Raw genomic sequence first — 19,338 nt, 5'->3', positions numbered from 1 at the left:
GCAGAGCCCAATGAGGAGTTAAAAGGGGGTCAGACCTAACTTGGGAAAGCACTGCTCCCCTCTGTGACTGTCTACCCCCCTGTGACCAGAGCTGCATGAGGCATGTAAACATAATCTGCATTTCACATAGTCCCTTCTAGGAAACAGACGGACATCCAAGAGAGATCACATTGCTGCATGAGTTATAGCGCCTTCAGCTATTTACTCAAGCTCCCAACATCAACAAACATCCTGCTTTTAAATAAGAAACTTGAGGGGAGATTAGGGAAACAGGGGCTACACAAGCCCTTTTCCTTCCTCTACACATATCGAGCCCCTAACTCTGTTTTCAGGACTCCAATCATCATTGCAGGTTTTGGGTTGTTGTGTAAAGACTGATGACCACAGCTCTGATTTCTGACACAAGGTGAAGAAACAATAGACCTATTAATCATTTATGTTATAGGTTTGGAGTATATTTGAGAGGGTTTGTTGGTTTTGAACTGTCAAGTCACTGTGAAACAAATCAAGGGAAATTTGTTGCTGTTTATGCTTGTGTTCCCAAGGTCATAAACAACAAACCCTACTCCAGATTTTAAGATTGGCAGCCATACAGCAAGTTTTAGGCCAACTATGTTTATGACTGAGACAGACAAGGACAAGACACACAGTACAGTTCTACAACATGAACACAATCAGAGAACCATTGCATCATATCGCACGGTTAATTATCTTCTCAGCAGCTCAGTTTTAAATGAAACACTGAAAAATGGCTCACGACAACATCACACTTATATTGAAATAGTTGCAGGTCAGGGTTGTGGTTACAGAGGTATGCAGTGAACAGATGATTGATAGCTGAGGCTCTGTTGAACACTGGCTTTTTGCCACAGTTTTTCTCTTCAGCCTACTGCTCAAGGTGTCACTGAAAGGAAGGTGGGTGGAAAAAAGGAAGAGGAGAGTATTGACACTAAAGCTTTTCAGGTGAAGAGTACACAGTATCAAACAAAAACATGAAGTATGTGAGGATATTGTGTGTGGGTTGTCTACTTGAACAAACTGTGGAAAGTCATAGAATTAAAAACTACTCTCCTAAGTCTCTCATAAGCCGGGTTTGAGTGAGTGGACGGTTCATGACTCTCCACAGCTAGATGCAAGCCCCATCTGGATTAAGTGTGCCAATTACAGGACTTTACAGTGCCACGGGGGCTGGGTTTTCTGGCTGGTCTTGTCACTGTCTTAGTGGAGGTGACCTCTGCCTCAGTTAGACTGATCTTAGATGACTTTCTGACCTTTCAGAATTCCAATCACAGCAGGACCAGAAATTTCCCGGTGCCAGTCAGGGGCTGCTGCAGACCGTGGATCACATTCCTGCTAAATCCTTATGCTCTGTCACAGATGCTCATCATTAAAATGTTGTTTAAATACCCTTAACAGACTCCATGTTTGTAGTAAAGTAATGAGTTACTTTAACATGATAACTAAATCCTTTCTAAATTTACAGGAAGCTTTGTGATTTAACATCTGATCAAAGTGATGTCACACGGTGAAAAAGACATGCGTTATCACCCCACCAGCCATCATCACATGTACAGATTTTTTGGCTTAAACCCACTGTATTTTAATCAAGACCTCATGCTTTAAAGATGACTGAAATGTCTGAAGAACTTTTTTTTGATGAAATGCTATCTGACATCAGTTGACACATGCATTAATCATACTTTTCAAAGCGCACAACAGAAAAGAAATGTAAAAGCATACCATAAGGGAAGAGTATTCTACAGTTAAAAGCTCCTACTTGGAATTGTTTTGTAAAATTGCAAGACATTTTTGCAGGATGGCATTCCTGCTGCCTTTATTTATCACATTTATTCTTCATTCTATTGCTTGGGTATCTTGTATATTAAGTGTAAATGCTATTCCAATAAAATTCATTCTTCCTATTATTATTAGAAATAGCAGTAGTAGTAGTAGTGGTAGCAGTATGGGAGGATGGTACATATATAGTAATCTAAATGGATTCAACAAAACCTCCACTATATATATATAGTTTTATGCCATTTATTTTATGGAGGCTACAGTTTTGTGTGCTATTGAAATGTCAATATGTAGTCAGTTCTGGCAATTGGGATGCATGGTGTTATAATAAACAGTTTGATCAAAAAACTGGAATTTCAATGTGTAATTTGATCTGACATACAGAAACAAGTTAAGCCTTCTCAAAAAATTAAGGTAACAATTTGCATGGACATTTTTCAGTAGAATAAAAGTAAGAGAATAAGTTAGTATAATTAAATGGAGTAATGTTTACACAATTAAAATTAAGTTGGTTCGACTTAATTAAGTTTGTAGAGTACAAAGTGAATCATGTTGTTTGTACTAAAGTAACAGAGTTCGCCTAACTAGAGAAGTCTTGTAGCAGTTACACAAATATGGCCAAGTTGAAATAACTTAAAAATGCAAATTGTTACTTCAATTTTTTACGCTGACAAAGCATATCATTTCTTAGAGTGCACTGTTGGAATCATTTTGTTTTCAGACACATTCCTCTTTTTATTCCTATTAATGCAAATCAGCAATCATCTTTGACCGAGTACAATGATTATCCACTGAGTACCGGTTACACTATCTATCAAGAATAACTCACATTTTCTAAATCATTTCATGAGAAGAAGTAAAAAAAATTATATTTTATTCCAACTCTATGGGCAACAATATACTTACTATTGTTACATCCTGCCATGTATCAACACTCTATCCAAATGTTCTTAGTGCACAAGAGGAACAAAATCTGTGTTAAAGGAGTGTAGCTTTTAAAAAGTATCTCTGTGGTGTAAAACTGTGGAACAAATTGGGTATAGAGATAAGACAAATATCTAACAAAATTCAGTTTTCAAAAAAGAAATAAAGAATTGATTCTTGTGAGGTACAGTATTTAATAATGACTATCAGCGCTGTTTGTTTATGGATAGTGTTGTATTGATAAATATAATGGTATTATTGAAGAAAACTGTTGAACTGTTGATGTCTGTTTGTCTGAATGTACTGCCATGATAATGTTGTTGTGCATAATTCATTTACTGTATTATGTTTTAGTTGTGGATTGAATGCTAAATTAAGAAAAATTTATTGTTTGATTCATGAATGAAATTATTGATAAAGGTGTAAAAGCACTTGAGGGGTAGGATTACAAAAGTTTATACTTTTTCCTACTCCTTTTTGACCATGCAAATTCAGGCTTGCACGAACTTGAAGACAGATTCTGTTCATTTAAATGTTATTTTGTTTTTGTCTTACTTTTTTTTGTTTTGTTTTGTTTTATTTAACCCATAAAGACCCAAACATCCACTGTTGACCAAAATCATCTACTCATCTAAAATGTGTAATACCTGTTGTTCCACTAACTGGAAATAATTGGTGAAAAATGCAGTTTGTCATCTTTTCATGGTCATCAGATACAACCCTTTTGGACGTTCAGAGGCTCCATAGTGAACGTGGAAACAGTCATCTTCTACAACATTGATTCACTGGTAAAACCCATGGAGTTGGATCAATGACAGTGGATGGACACACTTGGCTTATGTTCAGCTAATGATATATTTACTGAAAAAGTCACTTTTTCTTCAGTTTTCTGTTTCTGATATAATAGCCTTGAATTTACTCTGAGCTTTTATGAACATCTGCATGATCAGTGAATTAAATACAGAAAAATACCTGATTTTCACTGAGAAAAAAAGCAAAATAAAGAGGATGATATTACAATAAATGGTGATAAATCACTTACGAAAGGTTAAATATGGAGAAAAATTCATTTGGGAACTGCCACAAGCGTAGCACTGGGTTTTTATAGGTTAAGAAAGAAAGAAAGAAAGAAAGAAAGAAAGAAGAATATTTAAAGCAAAATGCAAGTATTCCACAAGTCTATCTATCTATCTATCTATCTATCTATCTATCTATCTATCTATCTATCTATCTATCTATCTATCTATCTATCTATCTATCTATCTATCTATCTATCTATCTATCTATCTATCAGTGCTCCTAGTGTATACAGAAGAAAGAAAGAAAGAAAGAAAGAAAGAAAGAAAGAAAGAAAGAAAGAAAGAATATTTAAAGCAAAATGCAAGTATTCCACAAGTCAGTCTATCTATCTATCTATCTATCTATCTATCTATCTATCTATCTATCTATCTATCTATCTATCTATCTATCTATCTATCTATCTATCTATCTATCTATCTATCTATCTATCTATCTATCTATCTATCTATCAGTGCTCCTAGTGTATACAGAAGAAAGAAAGAAAGAAAGAAAGAAAGAAAGAAAGAATATTTAAAGCAAAATGCAAGTATTCCACAAGTCTATCTATCTATCTATCTATCTATCTATCTATCTATCTATCTATCTATCTATCTATCTATCTATCTATCTATCTATCTATCTATCTATCTATCTATCTATCTATCTATCTATCTATCTGTGCTCCTAGTGTATACAGAAGAAAGAAAGAAAGAAAGAAAGAAAGAAAGAAAGAAAGAATATTTAAAGCAAAATGCAAGTATTCCACAAGTCTATCTATCTATCTATCTATCTATCTATCTATCTATCTATCTATCTATCTATCTATCTATCTATCTATCTATCTATCTATCTATCTATCTATCTATCTATCTATCTATCTATCTATCTATCTATCTATCTATCTATCTATCTATCTGTGCTCCTAGTGTATACAGAGGTGGTTTATTTTAACAAGTACACTTTTACCCAGTTAATATAATTGTTCCTTCCTTTTAGCTCTCTTTAATTCCAGTTCATTTCTTCTGGATGTGAGCTGCTCGTCTTTTCCCTTGAGTCTGTACATTTTTCAGGCTACAGTAGGATATATGGCTGGACATCCTAACAGTATGTATAAGCATTTGTTGGGTGCGCACATGTGCTTTATCTATTTCTGCTACATGACTTACATGAACAGGCCCACAGGAGGCATCTGAGTTATTGCACCAGTTCATGCGTGCAGAGTCCACACCATCCACAGCCAGTAGAGGTCTCCGGATACACGAGAGGGCAAAGTTGGGTCTGTCCTGCACCACATGTGGGGTGTCATCGTGTCACTGTTGGACGCACACAACAGACAGTGTTTGGGAAAAGTGAAAAGTCAGCTGTGAAGTAAGAAGCTGGAAATGCGTGTTTTTTGTTTTTTTAGTTTGTTGTTTTTTTTTTCATAATTTTCTCTGGACGCCTGAGTGAAGACATCAGAAGAAGAAACGTCAAGGTTTGATTCGGAGTTTTGCGTAAAAATCTCTGGGGAGTTTCACCGGTGGGGTCGTTTTGTGCCACTTGGATCTTTGCGCTCGGCTTGTTTCCGGAGCGATTCCTCCCTTTGCGCTCAGTTGAAATTCACCCAATACGATCTAAACAAGACTATCTGAGAAGTTGGCAGAAAGCAGAGACGATGTTTTGCCGAAATCAAACAGCGAGAGCCACCGTTGCCCGCGGCTCTGCCCTTGAAATGGAGATACGGCGAGGGAAGTTCAGAAAGAGCGTTTTCCTGGACACATCACAGGTAGACTCTGATTGTCCGCCAGTTATCACCACCGTCTCCACACACACAGACACGCAAATAAACACGCACGAACCACGGGGGGATTCTGTTTACAATTCTGACTGATGTCTCTCCCTCTATAAAGTTACTTATTTGGCACAGTTTTAATCTAGTTCTGAAGGCATATGCGTGTGCGCTCTGCTTAGTTTGTGCGATATTTTAATTAAATTGCACTGGAGAGTTGATCACACGTCCTCAAATTAAAGCTTTTAATTGCAGCTTTTCCAAAACAACTTTGCATTTTGCTTGACTCTAAACGAATACTAATAATATTCCAGCAGAGACTAAAATGAGCATCTCTGGCACTCTGAGGAGAATAATTGTAACTAAAAGTCCTTTATTTATTATTATTTTAATCTCTTGCTTGACCTCCCATGGTATTGTTTTAATATTACTGCATGGTTTAACCCTTTCATGAACAGTGGTCACTCCAGTGGACAGTTCTTCTCCAGCTGTTCTCTTGTATATTCATGGGTTTTGTTGTTTTAGTTCCATATCAGCCAACACAGTGGACACTTATGCACCATCCCATAATAATACACTGGCATTCAAACCATTACTGTAACTGTACTGTTCTAGATAAACCTGATCCTCACTAACATATTTGAGTGGAAATCAGTTATCTGTTAGAAATGTTGCATTTTATCTCCATGAAAGGAGTAATAACTAACATTAGAATATGTTAAAATGTAAGAAAACATCAGATTTTATTTTATTTCATTGTTTTCATATCACTGTCTGATATTGTGTTTTAAACACGTTTCTTTACTTCAAAAATTAAATGCATGGACATTTTTTGTAACTCCATGAAAAAAAAAAAAAAAAAAAAAAAAAAACCTTGATCACATTTTTTTCATGCCTATGGAGGAATAAAAACACTCAAGAAAAAAATCTTAACTAAGGTTGTCATAATTAATGCATGAAAGGGTTAATATAGTTTTATCACTTTTATAAGGTTATTGCATGACATTTGTCTTTTAGAAATGGTAAAAAAAAAAAAAAAAAAATCCATTGCACTATCCTCAAGAGATGTATCCTCACCTTGTTCAACTACTGCTGAGCAACATTTCCTCTGCTCCTCTGTGTCACATGGTGAAGCTGTGTGTCTTTATTTATTTATTTTTTTGACTGCAGCATGTGGACAGAAACCCACAAGAGAACAGTCAAAAAAGACTGCTTTCAGTAAAAGTTGAGAACTAGGTCACAGCCCTAGTCTGTGTATCCCTCTCAGCTGTTTATCACTTGGATTAGGATTTGTACACTTCATGCATGTTTCTCTTTCTCTTTGAAAAGCTCCCATGTCAACATCTGCTTCATATTAGCCACCGTTTGTCGGCAGAGCAGACAGGCTCAGAGGGATTTCCAATCTAGCCAATTATTTTTTACTCACAGTCCACTTTAATACTGTTTTGATCCGTCTATCTGTCTCCCTCTGTTCCTTTCTACTGAACACACACTCTTGCTGGTGAGCCTTTGGCATCATGCATCCTGTTTACATCTCATTTCAGAGTGTGGGGTATTTTGTCATTAAGTCACAAACATGTTCTTGTTTTCATCACGTTTGTGTCTGCCAAGTTAAAACTAAACCAGCATTTGAGATGTGTTTAGTTTCAGGGAAGTGATTTGGTACTACCAGACAAGAACGTTTGAATGTGTGTGGAAGAGAATGTGAGGGAAAGAGAGAAGGGGAGTCAATTGTAAAAGGATACTTAAGGAATGTTAATGGTGCAATGTAGCAAATGGGAAAGATAGGGTATTGATTCTGTCTCTCTCCTTTTCTGTCTGAATCTGTCTGTGTGTGCAGCACCCGTGTCTAGGCATACACATAGTCTGTTTATGAGCACTAGTTGTTTATAATTCATGTCACAGGAAAGCAGTGCAAAACCCTGTGAAGTCAGGCACCCCCCCCCCCCCCCAATCCCCTTGTATTGATCTTTAGCCAGAATTACCCTGATCTGGTGTCTGAGCAAAGTGACTTCATATCTGACACAACGTCTCTCAAGCCAGTAATGCATAACACTTCCTGGAGGTGAGTTGGGTTAATGTGGTTAGGTCTGTGCAGTATCTCAGTCGGCTGGACTGAATTATCTCATGTGTTTTCAGGTGTATTTTACACCTTAATGTGGGTAGCAGAATGTTTATAGATCTTACAAATCATCAATGAATAGATATGTTTTCATTAGAGAGATGAACAGTAGCACATAGTGAGTAATATTTATGGTTTTATTTGGTTATTTTGTTTCTTCCAGTTATTTTTTACTGTTTTTCCTTGGAGTTTGAGATGTGTCTAAAGCAGTGGGTTTTTTTGGCTCATAACTCCATTTTAACGTCACAAATTTCTGGTGACCTCAGACATTCAAAACGGAGACATTTTTCTCTTGGAGATGTCTTAGCGGGGCTAGGTGAGCAAAGAAATCTTTCCATTCTCTGATTGGTCCGGTTTTCTGACTGCGACTGCGTAGTAACGCATGCGGTCACATGATTGGGTCAATCAAGATACGCCCTCTAAGATATTATGTCCTGCATTTTATTTGAACTTGATTTTTAGTAGGAAAATTGCGTGGTGTTTTAATTATAATGAAATATTTATTGAATCTGCATTTGTTTTATCAATTACCAGAAATTTCAGGCAACCCCATTTGAATTCTAGGTGACCCCACATGGAGTTGCGACCCCAAGGCTGAAAAACACTGGTCTAAAGCATCAAAAGGAAAATCAGCTTTCATATTCTGGGACATTCATATTGATTTTAATGCCATGGCTTCAGTACCAGCTCCTGAATGATAGTTTTCAATATCAATTTCCCATTTTATCAAAAAGAAAATTATGTTAGTTATTATGGGACAAATTAGGGTTATCTATAAATTGACTTGTCAAGATGGTAATTATTGCAGATGTCATTTTTGAGAGTCAGCTCATTTTTATCTGGGGTGGGGGTCAGAGGAGATCGATGTTTTCCTTTATAGAGATGTGATACTAATGATGTGGTGTTTATGACACTGTATTATTATTATTATTATTATTAGTAGTAGTAGTAGTAGTAGTAGTAGTAGTAAATGGGCTTGATTATTCGACTGTAAAAGCAATCAGAAATGCCCACCCCTAGCATAAATATTCAGTAGGGCTGCATGATATTGGAAAAAACTGATATTGCAATTTTTTTATAACTCTGCGATATATATTGCAATATGAAAAAATACTCAGGAGAATATAATAGCTGTGTGGTGGCAACGTAAATGGTCAAATGAGTTGTGTTACATCTCCTTGTGGCGACAGGTGGAAGGCACTGTCGCCACAGAACACGTGTTTCAGTGTCATCCTTCTTGTAGCCGAAATAATTCCAGATAACTGACGTTGCTTTTCTTTTTGGCACCAAGTCTTCGTTTTTGGTGATTTTCTCTTGTTCGTTGCTCATTTTTCAATGTTGTTACCAGTGACTCACTCCACATGCAGGGGCGTGGTCTGCTTCGGCAAACTGATAAAGAACGATTGTGATTGGTGGATGGCTGTGCCCAGTGTGTTTCAGGTATCCAGGCTGAAATCAGATGAAAACACATTGAGTTCATTTGCCTCCTACATCACAGGACCTGCGATGTGACTATTGCGAACATGTACATTGCGATGACAATGCTCAAACAATATATTGTGCAGCCTAATATTCAATTTTGTTTTGTCAGCTTTTTAGCATTTCTACAAGCAGTTTCACAGCATACACATTATAAATTTACTAAATATTTACTCTACTGTGATTTAAATGGAAGTTGTCTGTTTCAGCTCTTTTGGTTTATGTTTCCGCAATTTACTCCACTCGCCATTTTCCACTCAAAGCAGTTTTACAACATAAAACAAACATGTGCACCACAACTTTAAGTTGTCTGTTAGCTAATATACAATGAATAAAATGTATTTCAGCTGTGTGCACATGCTGTATGCTCTCTCACCAATGATGTATTGATATTTCTTATCAAATGATAATCAATATTCCACAGTAAGCAATGCACTTGGTGCTACAGAAGTACTGATGTTCAGTCCCCAGCTTTATCCTCCACCTCATACTCACAGATGCTGTATCCTTTACCTGTTTAGTCTCTGTGTGAGTTATTTATCAGGGTAACGACTTTCTTTCATGCACGGCAACAATCATTACTTCCTGAACTCTGTAATCTGCTCTCCGCTGGTTCTCATACAAGATTAATTTGTGTCTCAGCCTTTGTGGGTAATGCTAATGATTCTTTTTCAGAGTCTCGGACTTCCCTGAGGCTCTGTGTGTTAGGAGTCTCTCAATACCACTGTGGGACCAGCCTGTGGCATTTCAATGAAGCAGGCTACCTCAGTGTGAAAGCACCCCTTTAACTGTGCCAAGGGATATCACATTTGTGTGTGTGCGTGTGTGTGTGTGGTGGTGGTGGGGGGGGGGGGTTGTGCTAACATTTGAGCTTCTTATGTAAATGTGTGTACATAAAGGTGGTCATTCTGGAGTTTCTTTCAGCCAATGACATGTTATCAGGGAAATTAAACCAACAGTTCTCAAACAGCTGATTGCAGAAAAAAAAAGTTCAATGCTTCGTTGGACTGAACTGAGCAGCTGGTGCTAATGTTGTTTTTCAGTTATTAGTATGTACTGGTTAGAGAAAATGTTTATCTAAAAAGAAGAGTTCCACACGGCAGGACTCTCATCATATGATAACATTCATCTGCCCATCAAGTGTATTTTAAAAACATCTAGTATAATTGCTGTCATTGTGACTGCTGAGTGGAGTAAAGTGGTTGAATATACTTTTAATGAGCTGTGTTTGCTTTTTCTGTTTTCTCATCCTGCCTTGAGGCTGCAGCAAATGAAGCCAAGAGCATGATTTTGTTAGACTAAACGACTGCTATTATTAATCTCGAGGCTGCAGAACCAGGCCTTGGTGAAATTTCTATGTACTTGGTGCCTAATTACAGCAATCAGTTATGTAAATGAACAATTGAATTGTTAAATCTTGCTTGGAAACCAGTTTGGCATGAAGACATATTATGCACCTGGAAAGTAATTGTTTTTAAGGTCAATGTAATCTATGTGTTTCTGAACTATCAAGAGAACTCCTGACAGTCTTCCTGCCTGTGATCTGACACCACATCCACTGAGGTTGAGTGCTGAACATACTGCTCTGTGGGCATCAAACCTGACAGGGTAATATGATCTGAGAGTGGAAAGAGAATGAGACAGAAGAACTGAGAAATGATGACATGCTCAAACAGTATTTGTCCAGAAATCCATTCTACAGCCTTCCTGTCAATCCTCTGCCTGCTGCTCTCAGTGGGAGCAGAAAGGACATCTGTGTTCTACATCCTTCTCTCATCCACAAGGCCACCAGTGTGTCTCTGCACTCTGCTCTGCCTCTGTCCTTGCCGGCTGTGCTGTTTCAGCTGAAGCCACCCAGGCATGTAGTGGGAGCCCTGGCAGTGCGGTTATTATTATGGAGGTGGAGAAGGAATGTCCTCTATTTCAATGCTTCAGCTTCGCCTTATGTTTAACTCAAGGATAGTCCCCACAAGTCCACTCTGCTGTGGCTACCACCAGCTATGCAGGGCCAGGAAGTGGTGAGATGAGTGTGATGACACACCCATCCACCCACCCACACACACTCTCTCTCCTAGCCGGCAAGAGTGTTTGACAGGGTCTGAGAGTCTGCCATTAGTGTCGACTTACAGCTTTAACAGCTCTGGGTTGTGGTTTGGTTGGTGCTGGTGCTCTGCCCTTCTCCACCCTGTAGATCCACACACTCTCACTAGTAAGTATCTGAACTTAACACGGTGGTGCTTCAGTGAAATTTTAGATGCTATACTTAACATGCGTGTCACACCAATACTGCGTTTACTTGAGTAATGTGATACTGTGTTCTCTTTGTGCAAAGTCAGACTTTTGAAAGAAGAAACTCTTTTCAGATGAAGAAAAGTTTATTTCAGGGACTGGCAACCTCTACTACCGTAAGAGTCATTTGTGGCCACAAAGAAAAAAGTATCGCTTTGACCCTGCAAAAATCCTCTATATCAGCCCTTAAATCATAGGCTACTACATCATCTTTAGTCTGAATTAGTCTATATAAACATGAGGAGTAAAATATTAATAGATATAAATGAGGATTTATGTCTTTTATCACAAGGTAACTACTCTGCTTTAGGCTATTTACAATTATTCTGGTGCTGTAATGGTTCATTTTCATTTCCACGACATGCATATCCATAGCTGTTTCTAAAAAACTCAAAAGTGTTTTATTGTGTTGTGGAAAAATTCTCTGCATCAGGTCTTTCTCGTGAAAATGAAAAGAATAGTGGTGCAAAAATAAAAAGCATTAGTAAAACATAACTTGTATTAAAAATCCTAAAAGTAAAAAATAACCCAATTTCGCTTAAAACAAAAAAAAAAAGAACAGTATGAGGCATACTTTTTATTACCTCTTCCACAGAAAGCAATTAACCCAGTGGCCCCGATGTGCACAGAACACAACAATATCAGTTCAAGGTCACTGAATTCACTGAGAGAAATCAGTAAAACAGATAATGTGTTACAAAATAATAACCTAATAAAGGCAGGGAGCCACTGGAGAGGGGCTGAAGAGCCTCAGGTTGTGACCCCTGCCTTAGGTTGTTTTTGATTTCCTTCACATTTTGATCTTTTAGGTGTATGTAAAGAATATTTTATCAATGGAAACTAAACCATCACTGTGTTCTCAGTCAGACTAACTGATATGTTTTCTCCAGATGTTTAGATGTGGATTATAGGTTGTAGAGGCAGACCTTGCACTGTGAACAGCCCCTCAGTGTGGGTTCTGCTAGCTAGTGTTTAATGTGGCCTGGAAGAAACTTTGATGAACTAAGCCTATTTAAGTAAGCGTACGTTCACTTCCCTGCATACAGAGAAGGAGCCAGGTCATATAGAAGTTGCCAGGACAACTCTTCTGCCAGCAAAGAGGAAGCACCTCAGACCATGAACTCACTAAGAAAGAGCTGCTTTCAAGGAATGCCAAAAGTTCCCCCGAGTTTCCTTCTCAAGGCAGCTCCGTGTACCCAGAGAACAATGGTCCATCGCTGCACCGTAGCCCAAAACCAAGACCTGTTCGGGTGCATAAAATGCTAGGCTAAGGGGCTCAGAGGCCCAGGGCTTCTCAAAGTGCATTTCTTTAGCAACTGCTTGGTCAAAGTTGCCAAGTTTCATAAAGACTTGCATACACAGAGTTGTGAAATGGAGTTATGATGTGGGATTCTTTGCCCAATCCTCCACATTAGTGTGGGGTTGCACAGTAGTGGTTAAATCTGAATAAGCACTAGAGTGTGTGCATGCACCCTCAGGGCCTTCTGGCATGTTGAACACTGCAGGGGTTCAGGGGAGATGCCAGGGAAAAGTTTATCTCCTCTAAGACCCTTTTGCTAAAACAAAGCATGACCGCTGGAGTTTTATGCTTGGAGGCTTCCTTGGTATGCTGAGGGATATTTTTGCTTGCCAATGTTTAACTTTTTTTTTTTTTTTTTTTTTGTTACGCGAGCTTTGTGTACACATCACTGCAGAGTACTGTTCCCACTCTGCGTCTGAGTACTAGCACAAATGAATATTGTTTAATCTCACTTTCTTTGAGCCTAAATTAAATTCAACCAATGTCCTGCTATTGTTCCCAATGGTAATGAGTGAGCTGTTTGACAAATAAGTTTGGTGAAAGAGAGAACAAAATGTTATTTTGCAAATCGAGTATTTAATAAAGATTCTTATTCATGTAATCATTGAGACTCAAAGAAAGATAGACATAGTTTATCCTTTTATACAAAGAGCCAAGGTTACTTTGTTGTTCATTATTGAGTACAATTTCCTGAATCATTTGTAATTCACACAATCTTATTTTTTTCTTCTCTTTCTTTCAGTCTACAGTTTATTAATTTTCACAGTGAGTAGGCTGAACAGCAGCTGACAGTCCTCATATTTTGCATAGATATGAATGTTGTTAGAACTCAAAAGCCTTCAAAGTCTCTTTTCTTTCATATAAAAATGTGAGTCTCAGAGTTGCAGGCTGCCCCGTGCTGACTTTTGACTGGTCCCCTTCACAGACCCAAGGACAGCACTTCACAGCCTTATCTTATCTAAGCTTCACTGACCGGATGTGCTGGACCAACGATTTAATGCTTGACTGAGAGAGATCATATCACACCATAAAAGTAAAAATGGAATGATTGTTGTGGGTGTTAATTTGAGCCATGTTTCAGAATGTTATGTCAGTTTTAATAATTGTCCATTGATGTCTTCTTACACTTATCTTACATAGTGCAGTGTGATGATGTAATCCTCATGGCTGTAAAGGAATACGGTGCAGACTGTTTTTTTATGAGGCCTAACATGTTCTTAGATATGAGTGTTGTGACCTTGGTGGGTTATGGTTAGTGGCCTGTGTCTGTATATGGTAACTGGTGTGGGAGTGTAGGCTAACAGCTGAGGGTCTGTTACTGATGCAAACCCCACCCAGCTACAGATACAGAACCTCCACAAGTATAATGTGGTGCTTCACTCTGAACAAGGCATTAATAGAGAAAGCAAAGATAGATAACATGTATGTACACACACAGGAAATGAGTCACACATGTCTGTATTTCCATTTATGCCTACATATTTGCAGTTCCTCTTTATAATTCACTGGTATGAATAAAAGCTTCTGTTCTGACTTCATCATTAGTCATTCACGAGAGTTTGTCGTTTCTCAGCCTCTGGTTCACATACACACCTTCAGACAGTGACTAAGCAGCACTGTCTTCTTGAGCAACATCCATTGAATTTTCTCAGACATAGACACACTTTGTTCACACAGTGAACGCTGTCCTGAGCCAGGCTGTCACTGGCAGTGACTCGGTTAGCAGACAGAAGGAAGAGATAGATGAAGGTGACATAATCGCTGGATACTTTCCCACTTTCCCGGATGGGAAACATCCACCATGCACCATCAAACCTGTCTTATTCAGTTACTACCTTGGTTAGTCAAGCAGATTATCTTTTTATATTGGAGTAACCCAGAAATCCTGGCCTGCTCTTCCCCTTGTCTCTATGTTCAGTATTTGAACAAATATTACAATACATAATGCATCACAAATTGAGTCAAACCATTTTTGTAAACAATGTTTGTCATGCGTAAAGGATAAAAAGAACAAGGTTTAAAATACGGCTCAGTAATAAAATGTTTTTTCATCATTATTGTCATATGAACATGCTTGACAAACATAACAAAAGACTGCCTGAAATGCAACGAATAAGAAAAATCTTTTCCTTCATTCACAAAATTATGCTGTATTTGAATTGCTGTTATGTTTAATTGGTACAGATACAGATGAACATTATTGGCATTCATGTGCATTTTGTTCAATTCAAGTGGACATAGGTTACTCAATGTATGGGGTTGAGGATGACTATGTATTTACAACCCTCATTCCATCAAAGATGGGATCCTGTGTTCATAAAAAATATGCAAGTTTCAAAACTCCCAAACTTATATTTTACGCCCAACAAAAATAAATATATAAATAAACACTTTCCATTTTACCTCAGTCCATTTTAAATGAGCTTTGGCCCAGAGAAGAAGAGTGCCTGTATAGATAATATGCACATGATTTTATTTATTGAAAATCATATCATCATTATAGTATCAAACAATTGTGCAAATAAATACAGTAAAACAGTAATTTAGATTCTTTGAGAGCGAAGTAGAGATAGTATTTAGATTCGAGGAAAAATACTGCAGGTAAAACATCAGCACTGTACCTACACGCCTGCCACTGTGTGTTTTCACATCTTTTCACTGTTTCACTCCCCCCAATTTATCAACCTCAGTGCCTCCCTTCCCCAGGAGAGACATATTATTTGGGGCACACCACTTTTTTGAGGCACAGGTCCCCTGCTGGAGCAGGAAAATAGGTCTTTTTTTGTTATGAACTGTAGTGCTAACCCATTTTCCTGATCCAGATTACACTGAGGAAGTCCTCTTTTGTCTTTATTTCCAGACAGCCATAGAAAATTACTGTTTGTTTTATGTCTCTTTATCCCTCCATCTTTTTTCTCTCTCCATCTCTGTGTACACATTCCACCAGAGACCTTAACATTGACCTACGGAGCCCAGTGCTCAATATCCAGTAGTAATACAGAACTTGACTGTCTCCTGCCAAAGGTTTCTTTTTCCCGTTAACATAAGACCCCCCTGAGCACTGCTCTGTTAAACATTGACAAAAAGAAACCCACTCATACAAACACACACACATTCCAATGTGAGGTTTCATTTACAGTCTAGGACACTTGTTGTCAGCCCCTCTGACTTATCACAGGGGACTTAGAAACATGAGAGGCCTTGTCTCTGTGTGAAACAGGCTACTCTCTAACAAGCATGTTGGACACATTCAGAAAATATGTGCATATTGTTGCATTTGTGTAACTGTTCAGACTCATGGGACACAACCTTTTCCTCCTTTCGTGGTAAAACCTGCTAGAAATTCAAAGCAATGGTCAGGACTGGATCCCTTCATATCAAAGTACTCACATTTACTTAAAAACCAACACACAAAGAAACCATTTTGGGGTTTGTTAGATCGTTTTGGACATGTAAAGCTAACAGGTTAAAGGTAAATCAAAGCTGAAAATTTCAATAGCACTAAACCACAAGGTAGCACACAGTAAACCCATGAAGACGCTGGGAGGAAATTGAAGAGTAGTCACTTTGTGGTCTGCTGGAGTCCATTATAACATTGTATGCTCTTACTTTAGCCTTTACCTTTACCTCAGACAAGCCATTAACCTTCAATTCAACGCGGCCATGAAGGCTGAAAAATATGGGGCATGTCCGTGTCCTCTTATTATGTTATCTGTGCTACTGTTCTTTTTATACAGGTCTCTCCTTATATTTCTTTTGGATGGTGAGGCTTTTATCCCACGCTCCTATACATTGCATACACACCTGGCTTTATTGTGAAATGGATGGAGTCAGAGCCTCTCTTTCATACAGAGGAATGCAGTGTGAATGGAATCAATACTGAGGAATGTTTGGATGTGTGTGTGTGCGTGTGTGTGTGTGTAGAAGTGGGGGGAAGGTGGGTGAATGTGCATAGTGGATGGGTGTGTTGTGCAAGTCTGTTCCTGCATTGATTGGGTCACTTGTTTTAATTTTGTGCAATCTTGCAGAGTTAGAAACTAGTGATGAGTTCAAGCTAAGTCACCGTCATGCAGAAAATAATGAACTGTACTGGCATGCTGCCCGCTCCTTCAAAAAAAAAAAAAAAAAAAAACACCTCACACCACTCTACATTAAATTAAAAGTCTTTACCGTGCCACGTTTGACATTTTTTGCAGTACAACCTGACCACATCATTGGATGTTATTGTGGTGGAGAGAGGGCAAAGGGGCACAACCACCAATGATGTTGCTCTCCGTTTTGATGATGCCAAGCAGGTGTTTCACTTTATGAGAGCAGATGGGTCTATTATGCATGTCTGCCTTCCCCTGCATGCTGCATAGTGTACTAGTCCCTGCCAGCATGCCTGTGTTTTAATGTGTTTGTTTACTGGCTCAGTGGCAGACGGTGTTGTCAAATATGGTTGTATCGTTGTGTTGTTCCTGCTGTCTCAGCAATTATTTTTATCGCGTCTGCTGCTAGTTTTACATTACAGCCTATGTCAAGAAAAAGAAATAGATCATTATCTTGATCTTCACTCAGGTGCACCAGACACTCTTAATTGCCCATAGATGTGACTCTTTTTTTTTTTTTTTTTTTTATGGCATTTTCAGTTTTATTTGACTGTGATAGGAAAGGTATAGGAGAGAGAGGGGCTATGATGAAGCAGAGCTGCATGGCTTTTAGCTCAAATCACTGAATTAAGGAAATCCTCTACAAGTTGAACTACAGTGTAATCCTATAATGTAACGTAATCTGTAAATTTGTGATAACACAATTAGTCCCTTTTCCATTTTAACTTTCCAACCTGTCCTGTCTTGAACAGTTTGCACAAAGCATTTTTTTCATTACAATGTGTAATTTACTATCTTCATAATTCAGAATCTCTGTTCCTGCCATGGGAATCCCCGAAGTTCAACCTAGCCGGTCAGATGGGAAAAGCAGCTGACTAGAGAAGGTCTGTGGCCACAAGACAAAATACTCATATGATGTCACTTTTACCATGTAATAAACAAAAGACAACTGTAAAGTGGTCTTGCTCTCAACAGAGCAACATCAAAGCTGACTATATAGTAAGGAAGGGTGTATATTCATTGAAATAAGACAACAATAGAAGACCATAACCACTCATACAAATTGGGATCATTTTCAGCACCAAATTAAATCAGTTGCCTCTTTACATTTTTTTTACCCCTTGCTACTCGCTGGACAAAAATCTGTTACTGTTAAAGCTGTTATGCCTGTCAGTTTGAGGTATGTTCTTATATTGCTTCTGCAGATGTTTAGATTTGTGGTTCTGTTTTGGATTTTACTGAGGCAGACGTTGCCTCAAACAGCACCCCTTTGGTGTCAGCAGTCTTAAAAACATTTATTACTGGCCTGTCAGAAGTGACAAATAACAGTAGAGCATTTACTGTCTTTTTATGTCTGTTTATGTGGAACAATAGGTTTGTCTCTGTCTTTGTCTGGCTTTTATGTCTGTGAAGCTTAAGAACAAACACAAACATATGAGCTCATTTATTCTCTTTCCCAGACTTGCATTATAATTATTAAACTTGAGCAGATTTCAACTACTTATGTTGACTGTTTAATTGGGTTTAACGTGGTGGCGCATCTTGCTACGTTACTGTTTATGTCCTGCAGAGGGCGGCATTGCTCCATTTCAGGCTCTACTGAAGATTAGTATAGACACACCTTTCACTTTGATTTTCACCTATCCTTCACTTCATTTAGTAATCACCTTTGTACCCATCGTTCAAGTAAATTTAGCAGAGAATTCACACTTTAGGAATTGATAATAAATTGCTATACATTTCCTCTTAATTCCACCCATATCAAATGGATGATGTACAGCCTCATACACTGCTGAGAGTAAAAATCAATGGAGATGAATTGCTTACATGGTTAGTTTATCTTTCACTGAACTGCCATGTTCATAAGAGGTGCTGCAATCTGACTGAGGCAGATTTCCTTTGATATTTTCCTGAAATGTCTTTGGATATAGTGTCTACATGTATTTGATGGTACAGTATACCTGATATATACCAATACACCAGTTTTACTTTCCCTTTAACTATACATTTTTCAAATACTTCCACTATAGCATAACTAAAACAATATCTGTATATCTTCAATAGGCAGCAAAGTGCATAACTCCTATTAAATGTGTGTACCTTTTTATTAAGGGTTTATACTCTACAGCACAATTAATCACCACCAACTTAGTCTCTTTACAAAATTACCAATATAATAACAAGTCACCTAGGGAAGGACATGCTCCCAGGACAGAGTGTAGGGAAAGATTGGTAAAGAGCAATGATTAAAACTGTTTTGTATTCCAGTCATATCCTCCTGAGACCCAGGAAAGGAAAAGTTTTGGCTTTTGTGCATTAAATAATTGTCTTGATTGGAAACAGCATGATGCCACAGTTTTTTTTTTTTCAGATAGATTTAATAAAAAAAAATAATAAAAAATTATGGAATGTCCTTTGCAGTGGACAGCGTTTTTTGTTCTGTTAATAAAGCTGTGAAACTCTTGTCCCCTACAGAGGACAAAAATGCACTGCTGGGTCTCAGGAGGAT

At 38.0% G+C, this 19,338-nt stretch overlaps 1 protein-coding gene across 2 annotated transcripts in view; it reads left to right on the top strand.

Annotated features, from left to right (window-relative positions):
- The first annotated feature begins 5,287 nt into the window (after positions 1–5,287).
- The window catches only part of rtkna (rhotekin a), a 63,810-nt gene continuing 49,759 nt past the window's right edge, over positions 5,288–19,338 (top strand). Inside the window, exon 1 of one of the 2 annotated variants that reach the window (XM_030144150.1) lies at positions 5,288–5,545. In XM_030144150.1, the coding sequence (XP_030000010.1) occupies positions 5,435–5,545 (111 nt within the window). In that variant the 5' untranslated portion in view covers positions 5,288–5,434. The remainder of the gene's footprint in view (positions 5,546–19,338) is intronic. The other variant, XM_030144153.1, reaches the window with a different exon arrangement.

The sequence above is a fragment of the Sphaeramia orbicularis genome, chromosome 9, assembly GCF_902148855.1.
Source record: "Sphaeramia orbicularis chromosome 9, fSphaOr1.1, whole genome shotgun sequence".
In the NCBI taxonomy this organism is placed as follows: Eukaryota; Metazoa; Chordata; class Actinopteri; order Kurtiformes; family Apogonidae; genus Sphaeramia; species Sphaeramia orbicularis.
This window is presented reverse-complemented; position numbering and strand designations above follow the sequence as displayed.